The 20043-nt window shown below is 41.9% G+C and overlaps 1 protein-coding gene across 1 annotated transcript in view; it reads left to right on the forward strand.

Annotated features, from left to right (window-relative positions):
* Fem1b (fem-1 homolog B) overlaps positions 1-15777 on the forward strand; it is a 20187-nt gene extending 4410 nt beyond the window's left edge. Inside the window, exon 2 of the mRNA XM_005347797.2 lies at positions 9885-15777. Coding sequence (XP_005347854.1) covers positions 9885-11520 — 1636 coding nt within the window. The 3' untranslated portion in view covers positions 11521-15777. The remainder of the gene's footprint in view (positions 1-9884) is intronic.
* The last annotated feature ends 4266 nt before the right edge of the window (positions 15778-20043 follow it).

Below are 20043 nucleotides of genomic sequence, written 5' to 3' on the forward strand. Positions count from 1 at the left end.
ATTTATTTGTTATGTATACAATATTCTGTCTGTGTGTATGTCTGCAGGCCAGAAGAGGGCACCAGACCTCATTACAGGTGGTTGTGAGCCACCATGTGGTTGCCGGCAATTGAACTCAGGACCTTTGGAAGAGCAGGCAATGCTCTTAACCACTGAGCCATCTCTCCAGCCCCCCCAGGACAGGTTCCAAAGCTACAGAGAAACCCTGTCTTGAAAAACCAAAAAAATAAAAAATAAAAAAATAAAAAAAATTCAGCCATTTTTAAAGCCTATTAGCCGTAGTGCTGGTAACAGTATGAAGCTCACTCCTGTATTAAAGGCTAGCTTTTTTTAAAGATTTATTTTATGTCTGTATGGTGTACATGCACAGATGAGTGAAAGTGCTCAGAAAGTCAAAGATGGCATCAGATCCCTGGAGCCCGAGTTGCCTGGCAGATGGGTTGTGAGCTGCCCAAGGTGGTTCCTGAGACCTGAACTCTGGACTTCTACAAAAGTAGTATGTGCTCTTACTGAGCCATATCTCTAGTTTCTAGCCTTTTATTTTGTTTTGAGACAGGATCTCACTTGGCTGGCCTGCAACTTTCTGTATAGATCAAGCTGGCCTGAACTAACAGATATCTGCCTTCCTCTGTTTCCTAACTACTGGAATCAAAAGGATACACCACTGTGCTCAGTGTAGTTTTGGGTTTTTAAAGACAATTATTGTGGCAGTGGGCAAAGAACCTAGAGTCGCTACCAGTGTTAGGCAAGTGCTCTACCATTTTGCTATGTCCCCACCCTGGGGCTGGATTTTGAAAAGTTAATCTCTTCCCTTAGGTTATACTTGATATCCATGACCAGGTGGGAGCCAGTAGGCTCTTCTTGGATACTAAAGTAGGTTTAATGTTTCTAATTTGTACATATTTACATACCATCTTCACAAGTTTTAGGCAAAGTTGTTTATTTATCCTATTGTTTACTAAATATAGTCTTTAAAGTTTCAGGTGTTTGCTTGGAATTTTGCTGTAGCACGTCTCATATTTTAGTTTTGTCTTGCATAGCAGTGTCCATGTAATGACAGGTTCAATATGCTGTGTTTGGTGTGTATTTGTCTAAGAGAGATACAGATATTAAAATTATTTGTGTTGTTACAATTATTTTTGAGACAGGGACTTGTTATGTAGCCTAAGTTAACCTAAAACTCAAGTCCTCCCTGTTGCTGGGATTACAGGTATGTGCTGCCGCACCCACTTTAGGGTTTTTTGTTTGTTTGCTTACTTTTGTTGTTTTTAAAGTCTGTGTGTGTGTGTCTTAGTTTCTTTTTGTATTGGTATGACAAAATATTCTGACAAGCAACTCCAGGAAGAAAGATTTTATTTCAGCTCACAGTTGAAGGGTCCATCTTAGAGATGTCAAGGCAGCAGGAACTTGAGACATCTGTCACATGGCATCCACATTCAGGAAGCAGAGAGATGAATGCTGGCGCTTGGCTCACCTTTTACCTTTTTCCTTCTTAAACATTCCAGGACCAAGTTTGGAATGGAGCTGCCTGCTTTCAGTGTGTACTGTTTTACCTCAACCTATCTAAATCAGTATAATTCCATTTAGGCATGCCCGGGGGCTCAGTAATCCCTCTCTCACAGGTGTGCCTGGGTAGTTCCAGATGCAGTTGACAAACCATCACACTGTATTCCACCTAAAAGCTTTTATTACCTCTTAGGAAACCAGAGTGGATTCATAGTATAGGTGCTAGAGCAGTGGTTCTCAACCTTTCACGACCCCTTTCAAGGGGATACATATCAGATATTTACATTATGATTCGTAACAGTAGCAAAATTACAGTTATGAATAGCAACAAGAATACCTTTATGGTTGGAGGTCACATCACCACAACATAAGGAACTAAAGGGTCGCAGCATTAGGAAGGTTGAGAACCACCGCTCTAGAGGGAAGGGATCACCACCTACATTAAGCATCATGTCAATAATTTGATTCCTTGTTTACCCTTTTTGGAATAATACTTGAGATGACTCTGCTAATGGCTCAACATGTGAACCCCAGAGTTGACAGAGGTGAGTAGAAAGGAGCTCCTTGAAATGAAAGGGAACTTTTAGTTGGTGGTGGGGAAGCTACCAAAAGTTCTACAGAAAGGGACCAGAACAAAGGAAAGCTGAGCTGTGGGATAATTGTGCTGACTTGGGTTCTGAGGGCTGACTACTTTGTGCCAGGATTTGGGAACCACTTGTTGAGCAGGTTTGCTGAGAACACGGGTTGGGAGAGCAAAGGATGGAAGAATGCTGAAGTCTTCTCTTGAGTGTTCTTATTTTACCAGTGCTAGGATGAACACTTAATAAATGTCTAGCAAAAGGAAAGGCAGGAGGACCATATCCTTGACTATGCTTCGAAAAAACTGGCAGGGAGCTCCGCTGGTCTTGAGACTGATTTCCAGGATTTTAGTTAAGATGCTGGTCATGCACATCTAGTGAGTTTTTATTTCATTCCCAGTGCCTGAACCAGGTAGTTCCACTTCAAGCTGAACCAGGAAATCAGTGGTAGAAACTACCTCACAACTGTAAAAACTCCATGCCTCTTGGATGCCTTTGTTCTTGAAGAGATTGGGTTGTTGATCAGATTATTGTCTATTAAACGATAAATTATAGTAGAGAATTTGCATTAAAAATTTGGATCAAGATTAGAAAGAGCAGTCTTTAAACAGGTTTATTTTGTGTTCTATTCATTTCGTTTTTGAGGTAGGGTCTCTCATCTCTGTTGAGTTGTGTATGCAGACTCTTGTTCCCACCTCCCATTTTGCTTTAGCAGTGCTGGGGCTAGGATTACAGATGTGAGCCACTGGATCTAGCTTTTTAAATTATTAATAATTACTTAATAGTTAATAATTGTTTTGTTTTTGTTTTTTGAGACAGGATTTCACTGTGTAGCCCTAGCTGTCTTGGAACTCTCTCTGTCTGGTCTCAAACTCAGAGATCTGCTTGCCTTTGTCTTCTGAGTGCTGAGATTAAAGGCATGAGCCACCACTACCTGGCCAATAATTAGTAATTGATTTAAATGTGGATTCCAGGGTTTGAACTCAGTTGAAAGGATTGTGTGTCAAGTGCTTTTACTGGCTGAGCCATCTCACCAGCTCCAAGATCATTGTTCTACACAGTGCTTCTCTCATGGAAATTTAGTAAATGGCTTATTAACTTTAATATATCTTCATCTTCTGTTTAAAAAGTTGGTATTTTTGTTTTAGGGTTATGTAGATTATACATACATGTGCATACATGCACACATGTATATATACTTTTTTTATAAGAAAATATCTGAATTATAGTTGTCTCAGTAAAAATATACATACATATACACCATACACTGATGCACATGCAAAACAACAAACAAAAGAGTAGGTTATTGTTGTTGGGTGGTGGTGGTACACCTCTTTAATCCCAGCACTCAGGAGGCAGAGGCAGGTGGATCTCTGAGTTTGAGGACAGTCTGGTCTACAAGAGCTAGTTCTAGGACAGACTCCAAAGCTACAGAGAAATCCAATCTCGAAAAAACAAAACAAAATAGAGTAGGTTATTGGAATTGTCTTATAATTCCTGTCACATTTCTATATGAATAAAGAAAAAATGGAAATTACCAGACTATCCCAGGAAAACGAGTAGAGTGACCAAGTACTTTTTGTTATAAAAAGTGAACGGCTACCTAGGTGGCTTAATGGGGAAGGATACTTACCTGTAACCAAGCCTGAGGACGTGAGTTTAATCCTTGGAACTCACAAATTGGAAGGAGAGAACCAATTCTTGCAGTTTTCCTCTGAACTCCACATTCATGTCATGGTGTGCATGTACACACTAATTAAAATGTAATAATAATGCTGGGTGTGCTGCTGCATGCTTTTAATCTGAGCACTCAGGACGTAGAAGCAGAGGATCTCTGTGAGTTCAAGGCCAGTCTGGTCTACATAGTGAGTTCTAGGACAGCTAGAACTACATAAAGAGAGCTTGTCTCAAAACAAAAGATAAAATTTAATAATTTTCAAAAAATCAAGTGAAGTACATACATACCTAAAATTTAATTTTTACCATTTCACCATTGATTATGGTGAAATTTGAGGTCAGAAAACTATTCTAGTTGTTTTTTGTTTTAGTTCCTCCCCCTAATACTTAAAAGGAGCTGGAGAGATGGCTCAGCTGTTAAGAGCTTATACTGCTCTTCTAGAGAACCTGGATTTGAGTCTCAGAATGACATCCTTTTCTGGCTTCTGGATACCTGTACTCATATAATGCTTGGATACAGGGAACACACACACACCCCTCTACCCCTATCCTTGTACTTATATAGTGCTTGGATATAGGGAACACACAACACACACCCCTCTTCCCTTCCTTTGTCCTTACACTGGCTTGGGCAGCTATTGTTTTTTAGTGTATGTGTATGAGGAGTAAGAAGCTGTTAGTTATGCTAGAGGTTAAACTTAGGTCCTTGCACATGTCTGCCAACTCTACAATTAAGCTGCATCCTTAGGCCCTATGTATTGGTTTTAAAAAAAGATGAAATTGTTATATACTAGGAATACAAATATAAGCTATTTAAATCTCAAGAAGTGTTACGTTAAAATAGGTCCTTTATATAGGTTATTTTTAACTCTGGCAATTAAAATATTACCTTTTCTCACTTGGGAGGCAGAGATAGGCCGGCTGAGTCCTGGAGCATAGTAAATTCCAGGCCAGCCAGCAGCTACATAGTGAGACCCTGTCTCAAATATGAAATAAAGCAAAGTAATTATTTTTATTTTTTAGGGAAGAAGGTTAATACTGGCTTACTATACAGCAAAGACTGACCTCAAACTTAGGTTTTTCCTGCCTCCGACTCCCCATTTAGGCATGTGTCACCATATCTGGCTTAAATATCACTCTTATTTTCATTATTTATTTGTTTGTAAACTAAGGAATTAATTAGGACCAGATTAATGGCACATACTTGTAATCCCAGTACTTGAGAGGCTAAGCCAGGAGGATTGCCAGTTTGAGGTCAGCCTGAGCTACGTAGCAATTTCTAGGCTAGCCTAATGTAGAAAAATCACCAAAAGAAAAAAAGGAGTTGAGGAGTCAGTGAAATGTTAGATAAGAATAGCTTCATGATTACCAACTGTGCCATTTTACCAACAATTGTCCAATTAAAACTTATTCTAATTAGAATTAGTATATTTAAATTTCACTTAATATACAGAGTTCAATTAAATTTTTTTTGTTGACACAACTACGATACTATCATAAAAAATCACTCTCTAGTAGTAAACCAAAAGAAAAATGTACAAGACTTCTACACTGAAAATTACAAAGTATCTCTAAGATAAGCAGAAGGTAACAAACAGAAAAACTCCCAAGTTCATGGTTGGAAGTGTCAGTAGCCTCTGAGTGTGACTGTTCTACATTTTCTGTTACCCCAGTCACATCCTAGCAGGCTGTATGTGCATGCACACCTGTGTGAAACTGGCAGTCAACCCTAAAAGTATGTGGAAATGTAACTAAGATAATTTTGAAGAAAAAATAAACTACCATAATTGTGTCACTGATGCAAGGTTAAAATAATGCATCAAGATAACATTCCAGAAATGTCACTCGGAGCTAATGAAATAGGCTCCAGTGGGACTGGGAATGTAGTTCAGTAGTAGAATGCTTGTCCAGGGTATGTGATACCCTAGGTCAAGTCCCCAACACCATGGGAGGAAAGAAAAGCACCAGTGAAATTCAGGTAAGAGACACACTTTCTAAATAAACATTGCTGGGACAGTTAACAGTATGGGAGAAAGTCAGCCTTTGTTCTATCCTCACACTGTGCACAAACTTTAAACGATAAGGACCTAGAAAGATGGCTTAGTAGTAGAGCATTTACTGATCTTCCAGAGAACCTGGGTGTAATTCCCAGCACTACATAGAGGCTACCTGTAGCTTCAGTTTCAGGGATCTGATAATGCTTTCTTTTGTTCTCATAGGCACTGTATGCATGTGCTACACAGACATACATTAGGCAAAATACCTATATACATAAAAACAAAATATTTAAAAGTTAAAAAGAAAACACTTAGAGATTCTTTTTCCCTTACTCCCCCCCTTCTCTCTCTCTCTCTCTTTCTGCCCCCTTCCCACCTTAGGGTTGACAAGATGGCTTAGTGGATAAAAGTACTTACCTCCATCCTGACAGTCGGAGTCCAGTCCCATGACTACCCAATGGAAGGAGATAATTGATGCCAGAGAGCTGTCCTCTGACACATGCTTCCCATCCCCTCCCAAATAAGTGCAAAAAAAAATAAATTTTTTGAAGATGTTAGACTGCTGGGTGGTGGTGGCACATGCCTTTAATTCCTGTACTCAGGAGGCAGAGTCAGGCGGATCTCTGAGTTCCTGCATATCCAGGACTGTATACTAAGACTCTGTCTCAAACAAAAACAAAGCAGAATGCCCAAGATAACTTTATTTATAAAGATCAACCCTTGGGAGCAACCAAAATATCCACTAAGAAGACAATGGATACACAAACTGTATAGAACTGGGAAGTAGTTTGTGGTCTTTAATTCTAGCACTCAGGAGGCAGAGGCTGGCTGGTTGATCTCTGAGTTCAAGGCCAACCTAGTCTATAGAGGGAGTTTCAGGATAGCCAGGGCTACAGAGAAACCCTGTCTCAGAAAAATCAAAAATCAATAAACTATAGAGCACTCATAACTTTCAAAGAGAAATTGCTGATCCACCCAACTCTATGAAAGGATCTCACAGATGAGTTAGTGAAAAAAGCCAAATATGAAGGAATGTGCTGCATGGCTTCATTAATAGAATAGAACTGGGAAGAGGCACTAGGAGAACATATCGGGTGACCATAATGTTTTATACCTGGATCAGAAAATGAGTCCGTAGATGTACACTCAAGATTCATGGCTGGTGAGATGGCTCATTAGGTAAAGGTACTCGCTGCCAAGTTCAGTTGCAGAACCTACATAATGGAAGGAGAGAGAACCAATTCCCACAAATTATCCTCTGACTTCCACCTGCATGCTGTGCTTTATGAACACACAAATACATGCACTTACAATAAATATAAATTAAAATTTAAAAAATTTTAATTTTATCAGGTTGTAGTTCTATCTAAGCTATGTAGACTTAAAGAGGTACAGCTGACTTTCAAGGAAAATAGCACAAATGCATCAAATTGTCCATACAAAATACTTGATCTTCACAGTAACTTACAAATACCCCTATGTGGTAGATACCAATATGATACCCGTCTTGTTGCTATGTAACTAATATGTTTACATAGGATCAAATACTCTATAAGGTCTTCAAATATCGTAAAAAGTATCAACTGCAAAGAAACATTGTAGATCAACACTTGTTTCAATTTCAAGAGGTCTCTTTTCAGACTGGTTATTAACACATTGTATCAAAAACAAGTGCAGGTCCAGTTGCCATGGCTCAGCCAGTAAAGATCACTGTGGCCAGACCTGATCTTTTGGTTTCATCTTTGGGACCCACATGGCGGAAGGAGAGAACCAACTCCCTCAGATTGTCCTCTCACATCCAGATGTGCACTGTACATTTTACACAAGTACACAGGTACGTCACCTGCACTGAGTAGCCCTGACTGGCCTTGAAATCAGATCCACCTGCTTCTGCCTCCACCTCATGATTGGTGGGGTCAAAGGTATGCACCATTGCTCCTGGCTAATAGGTGTAATTTAAAAAGAAGGGGATAGATTTATTGTTTCTGTGATGTTAACTGGGGCTATTTTATGTTTTTCTCTAAGTCTTTGTTTTTTGTTTTTTTTTGTTTTTTTGGTTTTTCGAGACAGTTTTTCTCTGTAGCTTTGGTGCCTGTCCCGGAACTAGCTCTTGTAGAGCAGGCTGGCTTCGAACTCCCAGAGATCCGCCTGCCTGTGCCTCCCAAGTGCTGGGATTAAAGGCGTGCGCCACCAGTTTTTCTGTTGGCCCTGGCTGTTCTAGAAAGTACTTTGTAGAAGCTGGCCTCAGACTCACATTCACCTTTATCTGCTTTCCAAGTGCTGGGATTAAAGGTGGACAGCACCACACCCAGCTGCTTTTCTAAGTCGTAGTTCATTCTGTGCTGCTGTAACAATTCTGTTATAGACTAGGTGAGTCTTGGAGTGGAAATTTATTTTCCATATCGTGAAGGCTGGGATAGTCAAGATGAAGGTTGGTTGGGTTGTCTGGCAAGGGCCTCATCCTGGAGAGAAGATTGCTGTCTTCCTGGTGGAAGGCAGAAGTGCAGGGCAGCCGCCACTGCCAAGAGTTAGTCTCCTTCATAAGAACTGGAATTTGGAAGAGACAGGGAGGTGCACTAGCTGCCATGGTAACAGCTGGCTTTTGGTGAGTCGTTATGGGTGTTGCACCCTCTTATTTTGTGGGGGTTGTAATTTGACCTGCACCACAGCGTAAGGTTGTGTAGTGAGAAGCTCATTAATAGATTTTGGGTGTGATAGTTAATTGTAGTAAATACTTGATCAGCCTTCTCCTCATATTGTCAGGTATACTTACTAGTTCTAGCACAGTAATTCTAAATATCTTCAGCAAAAATCTTTTTAGGGTCCATGGAACCATTATCAGTAGAATTAAAATTAGGAAAAGGAGATTGGGGGAAAAGTGGGAAAGGCTGGACTTGTCAGAAGAATCTAACTTTGTAGAGGTTGCAAACCCTGCTTGTAGCAGAGGCACGGAGTAGCTGGTAACCGAAGCCTCAGCGTCCACAATGTCAAATCAGGGAGGTACCTGGGTAGTTTCCAAATGCTAGTGTTTCTTGCTCTTGCTGCCACATAATAGTTTGCTTCAGGAATATATACAAAGTATACACACACATACATCTTAGCTTTTCATAGCATGCTAGAAAAAAAGCACATTTCTATACAGCATTTATAATTACATGCAGAGCACATTTGCTTAGTAAGTCTCCGTGTACATCCTGCCATCCAGTATCCTTTCCCAAAAGGACGCAGTGTATAGCAGTGTATGGACCAGTGATTGTTCATTCTTGTTGCTGTAGGTCAGGTAATCTTAGGGCAGAGGTTCTCAACCTTCCTAATGCTGCAACCTTTTAATACAGTTTCTTATGTTATTTTGTGATCCCTAGTCACAAAATTATTTTCATTGTTTCTTCATATTTTGCTACTATTTACAAATTGTAGTATAAATATTTTTGGAGATAGAGGTTTTCCAAGGGGTTGTAACTCATAGGTTGAGAACTGTTGTCTGAGGGCTAATCATCTGCTAATCATAAACTTCTGGGGATTCTATCTACCTCCTATCTCACACTAGTAACATTAGGATAATAGACACTTGCCACTCTTGGCGCTAAACCTGTTCTGTAGATTTGAACTCAGGCCCTCATGCTTGCACAGTAAATACTTTTCCCACTGTGCCATTGTCCCAGCCTCCCTCCCTCCCCCCTTCTCTCTTTCTGTGTGTGTGTGTGTGTGTGTTTTTTGTTTTGTTTTGTTTTGTTTTGAGATGGTTTCTCTGTGTAACAGCCTTGACTATCCTAAAACTCACTTAAACCAGGCTGGTCTCAAACTCACAGAGGTCTGCCTGCTGCTGCCTCCCAATTTCTGGGCTCAAAGGTGTGTGCCACCATGTCCAACACCAGCCCCTCTTGTGTTTTCTGAAGTGTATTTTTTGCCAGTTGAGAGTATTCTTTAGATTTTTAAAAAAGATGAACTTTAGTAATAACAGTAACAATAATTTTATTAATTCATATTGGTATAAAGTGCTTTGCTGAAATTACTTGTTTTTATTTCTACCCAAACTGATACTTTATTAATGTTTGTGAATGCACCTTGTTAAGCATGTCAGGGCCTGTGAGCCCAGTGTCTGACTGACTGTTCTTTCTTTGTGTAGGTATGTCATTGATGGTGCCACTGCTCTTTGGTGTGCTGCAGGAGCCGGACATTTTGAAGTTGTTAAACTTCTAGTCAGCCATGGAGCCAATGTGAACCATACCACAGTCACTAACTCAACCCCACTGCGGGCAGCATGCTTTGATGGCAGGCTGGACATTGTGAAATATTTGGTCGAAAATAATGCCAATATCAGCATTGCCAACAAGTATGACAACACCTGCCTAATGATCGCAGCATATAAGGGGCACACTGATGTGGTCAGATACCTTCTAGAACAGCGCGCTGATCCCAATGCTAAAGCACACTGTGGAGCCACAGCATTGCACTTTGCAGCCGAAGCTGGCCACATCGACATTGTGAAAGAGCTGATAAAATGGCGAGCTGCAATAGTGGTGAACGGCCATGGAATGACACCATTGAAGGTCGCTGCCGAAAGCTGTAAAGCTGATGTTGTTGAACTGTTGCTCTCTCATGCCGATTGTGACCGCAGAAGTAGGATTGAAGCCTTGGAGCTTTTGGGTGCCTCCTTTGCTAATGACCGTGAGAACTATGACATCATGAAGACATACCACTATTTATATTTAGCCATGTTGGAGAGGTTTCAGGATGGTAACAACATTCTTGAAAAAGAGGTTCTCCCACCCATCCATGCTTATGGGAACAGAACTGAGTGTAGGAACCCCCAGGAACTGGAGTCCATTCGACAAGACAGAGATGCTCTTCACATGGAGGGTCTTATTGTGCGGGAGCGGATTTTAGGTGCTGACAACATTGATGTTTCCCACCCCATCATTTACAGAGGGGCTGTCTATGCTGATAATATGGAGTTTGAGCAATGCATCAAGTTGTGGCTGCACGCGCTACACCTCAGGCAGAAAGGTAATAGGAACACGCACAAGGATCTGCTCCGATTTGCTCAAGTCTTCTCACAGATGATACACCTCAACGAAGCTGTGAAGGCCCCAGATATAGAATGTGTTCTGAGATGCAGTGTTTTAGAAATAGAGCAGAGCATGAACAGAGTTAAAAATATCTCCGATGCTGACGTCCACAGTGCCATGGACAATTATGAGTGTAACCTCTATACCTTTCTCTACCTGGTGTGCATCTCCACCAAGACACAGTGCAGTGAAGAAGACCAGTGCAGAATTAACAAGCAGATCTACAACCTGATTCACCTGAACCCCAGAACACGGGAAGGTTTCACCCTGCTACACCTGGCTGTCAACTCAAACACGCCAGTCGATGATTTCCACACCAACGACGTCTGCAGCTTTCCCAATGCGCTGGTCACAAAGCTCTTGCTGGACTGTGGTGCTGAGGTGAATGCTGTGGACAATGAGGGGAATAGTGCTCTCCACATTATCGTCCAGTACAACAGGCCCATCAGTGACTTTCTGACCTTGCACTCCATCATCATTAGCCTTGTGGAGGCCGGCGCTCACACCGACATGACAAACAAGCAGAATAAGACTCCACTAGACAAAAGTACCACTGGGGTGTCTGAAATACTACTTAAAACTCAGATGAAGATGAGCCTCAAGTGCCTGGCTGCCCGAGCAGTTCGGGCTAATGACATTAACTACCAAGACCAGATCCCCCGGACTCTTGAAGAGTTTGTTGGATTTCATTAAGTGACTGGATGTGTAAAATCGTTTAATGTGGTGCTAAAAAGTAAAGGACTTTAATCACAGACAATAGAAGTATGTGTTCATAAATTGTCCTTTTCTTTCCACTACCCTTTCAGCCCGTCTGTCCTTGGTTCCCTTTGGCTCTTGTCTCATGTATTGATTTCAGCACACTAAACAGAGCAGCACTGTTCAGGTGTAACTGGAAGGTGTTTGGACATTTCTTTCTTTCTTTCTTTTTTGAAGGAATGAATGTAAGATATTTTGTGTAATAGGGGGCATTTGTGATTTAAAGTTGGTGATATTTTAACAGCTGCCTACAAAAGTATTTCTGTTAAGCTGATGTCAGCATGTCATCCGTGCAGCAGTTTTGAGGATTTCGTGAAGAAAATGAACTAAAAAAGAACACTGAGAGCAATGGGAGATGCTCGTGTCCTGCGTGGATGATTCTCACTCTCGCTATGTGCGCAGAGTGATACAGCACATTTTACACCAGGAGGACTTGAAACACTTAGCTACTGATTCTTAATCTGAAATTATGTGCAGTTATTGTTGGAAAGTTGAATTTATGGAAATGATTGCATTCTGCTGGGTAGTGTCTTCTAAGTGGTGATCTTAACTCAGCCTGTGGACTTGGCTAGACCCCACCTTAGGCTGGAGTTCTTCTGGTCTTTGTTTTAGTGATGGATCTAAATTGCAGTCATGCCCTTGACTTTTGGCTCACAGACCTAAGTAAGGAGCACGCTGTATTATGAAGCATTGTCATAGTATAGCTAGATGTTCTATTTTGTCCCTTTTAGCCCTTTCCTCTTGTGTTGTGTCTTTAACATTTGGAAACTGCCTTTCCAGAGGGCATTTATTTCTGTCTCCCTGTTAGGTGTAAGATGAGCGAGGACACGGTTCTGATGTTTTTTTACTTCGTCCATTGTAAGATGTAGGGAAACCAGTAGTAGGGTATAGGAAATGAAGTATTTGATGAGGAAAATGATTCTCAATGCCACATGGAAGGTATATCTCAGAGCTGCAGACTTTTCTACCACAGAATGTAGTACTGAAGTCTTCGTTTTTTTGCTTTCTTTTATCAACATTTCAAGAATATTCTGTGATTTTTTTTTCTTATGCATGACAGAAATTCACATTGAAGGAACACCTGCTTCTGCTGATGCTGGAAATGATAATGAGAGTAAACTAGTTGTTCCTGTAATTTTTCTCCAGTGCCAAATGAATGCCTGAGCTACCCCTAGTGCATGGTACCATAAGTGACCCACAGCTTCTTGTTTTCCTTTAGTGACATCAGATATAAACTTTAAACAACCTGTACGATTTCACAAACATTTTACCTGTGGATATTGCTTTTTAAAATGTATGAGAAAGGTTGCAGTGATGCAGTATAAAAAACAATCAAGCCAAAATCAGCACCTAGGGCCTTAACAGAGATACCCCACAAAATGAAATACCTGGGAGGGTAGGAGAGACTTGAAAAACTTCCTGTCCAAGGGTGCGAGACACAGTTGCTGTAGTTGTGTTTCATGTGTGTGCTTGCTTCAGTTAGGAGTGTTTTAATGGTGAATTCTTTCATGAATAGATGTCTGTTTTCCTAACAACTACAAGGAAGACATTTCTGATGGCTTAAAGGGAGGTGTTGGAATGACCCTAATTTGGGAACTTCTGACCTTGACCCTTCTGCCCCGACTCAAGGGGGTATTGTCTCACCTTGCCCTGGCAACTCTCAGTGGCCTGGAAGAGATGACACACTGCACAGGTGAGTCAGTCCTGCCTCTGTCCAGGCTCAGGTCAGGTCTTTCCTTTTCAGACTCTAAGGCCTGATATGGACAACGAGGAATAGCTGTGGCACTTAGTATTCATTTGGTTCCATTTTTTAATGTATATGGTTTTTAAGCACCCAAACTTAAAATATCAGATAGCGTTGCATGTTTTAAAAACATTTTTCCCCTTCACTATCCAGGACCAACACTGTTCTAGACGTTATTTATATATGAGGATAATAATAATATGTGCATATTCAGAGATAGAATTTAAGGACAGCTTTGAAGGGGCGACGACTGCTGATGAGGGTAGAGCAAACTGAACCGTGCCGGTGGATAACTGGCTAGGTTTGTTAAACTGTAGTTGCACGTGGTGCACTCTAGCTGAGGATCTCATTCTGTCCATAATGTCACTCCAGATTTGCATTGGGGAACACCTGTATAAAGTCATTATTGGAAGAAGCGATCTTCATGCCTGGTTTTTCCGTTAATTATTTTTGGTAGAATTCTTTAAAAATAAGCTCAGCCAAATGTTCCATAAACTTTTGTTTTTAAAGAAAAATAGATAGGTGTGGAAGGTGGTGGTTTTGTAGCTAGCTCACTGGGCTGTCTCCTACAGCCATGTCTGTCACTTCATGTTTGTTATTGGTAGAATCATGCTTTGAATTCTAACTCTTCCTTGGCAGTGTTAGTGATTTCCCAGAACACTTCTCTGTCATGTAAATTGTCACATTGGATCAGCCAGGAGTGCAGGAGGCTGCTTTCCACTTCATGCAGTTAGGAACTGGACACTTGCGCATCAGTGATTAACCCCAGTCTGGGCAACAAGCCCATCCCCTTTCTTGCTGAAGAAGGGGTAACTGACTCTGACACCATGGCTTTTGCAGTCCACCCTGATTGCTCACAGCCCAACTGTCCTAAGGTTCCCCGCTGTGAAAACTTGAAACCTGCAAACCCCAAAGCGGCCCATCTGCCAAGCTTTGGTTTTGTTAGTTTCTGAGAAGGGCTTTGATCTCATTATACTAATAGTTGAAATAGTTGATAAATGGTGATTGTGAGAACTTGAGCATGACAGCATTGTTCGACATAAATTTGGGAGCAGTGCCTCCCTAAAGGCAACACTGTATTAGTCAAATGTTTCTGAAAATTCAAGTTCCAGAGAGTTCCAAGTTCTGTGTTAACAGCATTTTTCTTAGTTGAGGCAGCTCCTCAAAATCAAAGACTGCTTTGGCTAATCTAACAGAAGAGCTTCCTTATTCTTGGAGTAGGGCAGCCAGAGGAAAGAGTTGTCTGCCCAATACTGGTTGAGAAGCAGCCAGTGGCTGATCTCTGAGTAGGTGGATGAAAGTATCTATGCTTCCTTATGACAGTTATAAAAATTTGAAGTGCTTTATCAGCTACCCAGGAGTCTGTGCGCCCAGGAGCGCACCCTTCTCACTGACGAGACTCCTGCAATATTCATAGGGAGGAGTAAGACCTTCAGCGCTGCCTTCTGCTCTGTGAACTGATTTCAGTCCAGATTCTAAGCTGTGCCCACTCCACTTTGAAAGTGCATGGCTCCATTCTGGATATCATCTGACAGCCTCTCACTATGTACATACACAAAGGGGCTTCCTTAGATGTTTCTAGTAGACGTGCCCAAACCTTGAGATGGGTTAAGGCATACAACATCCCCTTTCCCAACCCTGGGATCTGGAACAAACCCTCCAGTGACAATGCTGATACATTGTTTCTACAAATGTAAAGTAAACGTGGTTCCTAGTCCTAGGTCTGTGGAGTGTACCTTTGTGTTAGTGTATTGGGAAGGGACAGTGGCTTGATGGTTATGGGGAGTATATCTTTGATGTGTTCAAGGGGTGACTACTGCTAAACTACTGTCAGCTTTCCTTTAGGGGTGAATCATGGGATGAGTGGCCTCATCAGAAAAATGAAGGCACGAGGATGCAAGCCTGCAAGGCGAGGAAACAGGTTTTGTATCTCTTATCGGGTGTTGTAAAATGTGTGCATGGCTTTTTTTGTTGTTGTTGCTCAGTAATTGGTAGAGGAGAAAAGATGAAGGGACCCCTCCCCATTCCCCCAGCTTTCCTAACCAGTCTTTTCAGAGGTACATAGCTGGGGACTAAAATCTGGCCTTAACCTTTTGGAAAGACTGTCCTTTGTAATGTTCCACAACCTGCCGTCCTCGGTGCAGAGGAGCTACATAGTTGTAGTCTAGTAATTCACCATGGTTTATTGCCAGCCAGTGATGTCATTCTATCGTGCACTCTTGTCAAGCCATTGATGTGACTTTAATAAGCAGAGTAACCTTGCTGACTGCACCTGAGGTCTATCAGTGATTTATATATTGCATGATGTCTTCTGTTTGAGTTTGACATGTAGAATCACTTTTGATTTCATGGCAGTTGACAGTCCTAATGGCTCAGCTAATTTGAAACTAACAACTTTGCTGTGTAAAAGGAAAAATGGTGTTGTGTTCAGTAAATGTTTGAAAAAAAAAGTATCTTGAAGTTTGTGTCTTTATTGTTCAATGTGAGATCTTTTGTTGAGTTTCTTTGAAAAGGGTTGTTAAAACTATGTGTGTGGGGGAAAATCCTGTATAAAAAAAAAAGCTCTTCCTGTGTCCCGTTTAGACTCTGTAGAGCCAATCATTACAAAACATCTTTTGAGTAGCTTCCCATAAGTTTGTTGTGGTGTATATGTTTGTTTCTTTAACACAGTTGGTGTTTTCTTTGTGTTATGGTTATGGCTGGTTATTAGAAGTTTTGTGAAAGCTTAAGGAATTTTCTTTCTCATTTAGTAATTTTTTAAAAAGTTATATTAGAACTTTACATTTTAAAAGTACATTTTACATGTGTGTGTGAGTGTGTATGTGTATGAGAGAGTGTGTGGTGTGAGTGTGAATGTGTATAAGATAAGAGTATGTGTGTGTGGTGTATAGGTCTTAGCTGACTTTAAGAAGTCAGGTAATTTTTTTCTGCCATGTGAGGGTTGAGCTCAGGTCGTTGTTTGGAGACGTGTCCTTACCCTCTGAGCCATATTGCTGGTCAAATTTACATTTTTATTTTGTTAAATTTACCATAATTTTGTTTTACTGGATTCTGGGGTTTTTTATCCTGCCTGTCGGGCTGTCTTCATTCCAAGACCAGAACATCTTTTTAATTTGTATTTTCTCTGTTTGAAATACACAAGCTTTCATGGTTTTCCTTTCCTCCTTCCTCATCTTCTTTTAAATTTTTAAAAGAGGCTGACTTTAAAATTATGTGTGTGCCTGTGTGAATTACAGGATCCACATTCATATAGGTGTCCAAGGAGGTTATAGAGGATGGTTGAATCCCCTGGGACTGGAGTTGCAGGTGGTTGTGGGTCATCCTGTCTGGGTGCTGGGACCCAAACTCAGGTTTTCTGCAAGAGCAGTAAGTACTCTGAACTGTGGAGCCATCTCTCCAGCTCCCTGGCTGAAATTTGTGATCTACCAAAAATTTAATTTGATACAGTTATTCTGCTGACCAAGGAAATACTTCCCATCGATGTGAATTATAAAGTAAATTGTCGGGTTCTTCTCGCTTCTGCTGTGCTGGGCTTCTGGAAGCACAGGCAGCTCTGAGGACTGACTTCTTACTACTGGGGCTGTGTAGGAGGTACTTCTTTACATAAGCCTCAGGTTTTGTAAATTGGGACAATAATATTATCCATCTTGTCCTGGGGTGATCCAGTAAGACAGTCAAAATCCCTGGCAGATAAATGCCAGGTGTTTTTAGATAGGCTTCTATCTCTTTGTTTGTTCTGTGTGTGCGGGATGAGCAGCCCTTTTATCGTATGCTTATTTTTCCACATGAACTTCAGTGTCATGTGTTAAAATATTGAACTTTTTTTTTCCACATTCACTTATGTAGTGCGTGCACCTAGGCACATGTGTCATGGCTGTGTGTGGATCAGGAGCTTACAAGAGGAGTTGTTTCTTTACCATGTGAGCTTCGGGGATCCAAGTCAGGTTGCCAGACTTGCTGAACTTTATCAATGGCCCCTTAGAAGGTTATTTTGTTGGGGTTGGAGAGAAGGTTTAGAGCATCTGAATGTGGTTCATCTGGTGGCTCATGAGGCTTAGTACCTTTATTTTCAGGTGATCTAAAGCCTGACCTCTTAGGTCACCAGGCATGCTTGTGGTACACATACATACACACAGGCGCATACACTTAAAATAAAAATACATCTTTAAAAAAAGGATCATTTTGTCTAGCACTGAATCAGTGGAGTCATTTAGAGAGTTGGGTCTGTCATTCTAAGCTACCCCTCCATGACTGGTGCAGAGTCTCATGTAGTTGGTTGCACACTCAGTGTAGCGAGGGTGGCTAGGAGCTTTTTCTACTTCCTTGACCTTTCAAGTGCCGGGATGACAGGTATATGGCCCCACAGTGGCACTGTGGATCAAATCCAAGTCTTCCTCCATGTTAGGTAAGTGTTCGAGCCACATCCCCACATCCCCAGCCCTGTCTTTTTTTATGTTTATTTTTAATTGTGTGTGTGTATGTGGGCATGTGTACATTAGTGCATGTGTCCATGGACTCCCAATGAGTGTCATATCCTCTGGAGTTTATAGGTGCTTGTGAGCTGCCTACTGTGGGTGCTGGAAACCCAAACTCCAGTCCTCTGCAAGAGCAGCTAGTGCTCTTAACCTCGGAGCCATCTCTCTGGTGCTCCTCTTCTGTATTGAGATAGGGCCTTCTTACATAGCTCAGGCTAGACTAGAACTGTAGCAAGAGTTCCACAGAGCTTTGCAGCTGGTTTGATTCTGGAGTGTTAAGCACCTGGACTTTGATCTGCCTTTTGTGACTGCTACCTTTTGTGTCTGCTACCTTCTGTTTGAAATATGCAAAACTTGGGTGCAGAACTCCAAGAGGTTCGGGGCTGAGAATTGCTTTGGCATTTGTCTCCTTTGTGGAGCTTCACATACGAGGTTTTGGTGTGTGGAAATTGACTTGCTGAGGTATAAACTGTATAACAATGAGAAAGCCTTTTGCAAAGCTACAGTCAGTCTGCCAGAACCTGAGTCCCTGTGGCCCCAAAGGGTAAAAAAATCATCCTAGAGTGACCCTGTGTCTTCCACTGATCTGCACGAACCCAGTACCCGACACAACATAGAACTCTGCATCCTGCCTCTGCCTCCTGAGGACTGGGATTATAGATGCACAAGTCCCCCCACCCCCCAAAGACAGATACACCCCTTTAGTCGAGTCAAAAATGTCTATACCCAGAGGTTTTTAAAACTTGCTTTCTAAATTCGTTTACTTTTTCAGGACTGGGTATTGAACCCAGGGTCTCAGGCTTGTAGGGCAGGTTACCCTGAGCTTTATTTCCAGCTTCTTTTTACTTTTTGTTTGAGATGGTCTTACTAGGTAGTCCAGGCAGGCCTTGAACTTGGAATCCTCCTGCCTCAACCTCCAGAGTAGCTGGAATAGCATGTCTGTGCCATTAGGCTCAATTTCTTCTTGTTCTTCTCCACCCCTTCTTTCCCTCTCTCAGTTCTAACATATTCAATTGTTTAATAATTGTATATACACATTTCTAAGTGTTAATATGTTAGATCAGGCTTAGATTTGTGCTGGCCACCCGAATATAGAGATCTGAAAAGATCAGCCTTTCATTTTATAATTGAGGATTCAGGCCCAGACATTACAAACTGTCAGGATGGGAAGTGGAATGTCTCTTGGCCATGGTACTGTCCTTGCTCTGAGACTGGGGATGGCCCTGATTCCTGTGAGGCTGCTGCAGGTTTGCATTGTGCCCTGGCCTGAAGAATCCTGTGGCTTTGAGATTTCAGGGCACGTTTTTTATTGTTTCGGGTAACATCTGTGTACTGACATGACAGGGTGAGGGCAAACTGCAGTACCTGTTCTCGAAGGCCACAATATGATAGAAAACCCAGGTCATAAAGTCTCACTTGGGGACAGTCTGCCAGTGTTTGTTAAATTTTGGTGAAAAAAGCAGATGGACTTTTCTATCAGTTAATGGGGACTCACTAACTACAGAGAGTGCCTGTGGGAAGGAGAAAGGCCTGGTTATCCCTTGTTTGGTAGATGAAATTGGCAGTGACTCATGCCAGGAAAGGGACATAATGAAACCAGTTGTTTCTGTCACACACTGCCGTCTTGGAACTTGAAGCCAGAGGGACTGACTCAATTCCAGCCTCTTATTCTTGGAGAACAGAGTGGCCGTGGAGATGCCTCCTCGTGCTGACCTCAGGGGAGGGAAAGGCCTGCTTCCCCGGCTGCACTCCATGTTGCTTCTCTGTTGCCTCTGCATGTGTCTGGCCTGTGCTTGGTCCCTCCTGAGAACCACCACCTTTCTTAGCACAAGTAATACCTCCTGTCAGCTCCTGGGGCTTTAATAGACTATTGTGTCCCCAAGTTAGGCTTGAGCAAAGCTGAAAGCCACAAGGACAGGCTGTGTAGGAAACAGACACTGAATCAGGGAACAAATGCTGATGGTTCTAGATGCTAGGAAAAGGTCAGTGTGCAAAGAATGACCTCCCAGAGGCTGCGCCTGTGAGGCCTGGGTGGCCCTTGTGAGTCACTGAGGCCACTCTGGAACCACGCTTGAACCTCAGCCTAGACAACCTGCCTTCTGAGGCATGAGGCCCACTCCTCCCTCAACGCACAGGCCTCTGCGTCTAATGCCAGGAAGAAGCTTTCCGGAGGGCTTCCTCCTTCCAGCTCACAGCATACGGGAACTGAGGGGTAATAAATGATACGCACTTCCCAGAACA

Source organism: Microtus ochrogaster, chromosome 5 (genome assembly GCF_000317375.1).
Source record: "Microtus ochrogaster isolate Prairie Vole_2 chromosome 5, MicOch1.0, whole genome shotgun sequence".
In the NCBI taxonomy this organism is placed as follows: Eukaryota; Metazoa; Chordata; class Mammalia; order Rodentia; family Cricetidae; genus Microtus; species Microtus ochrogaster.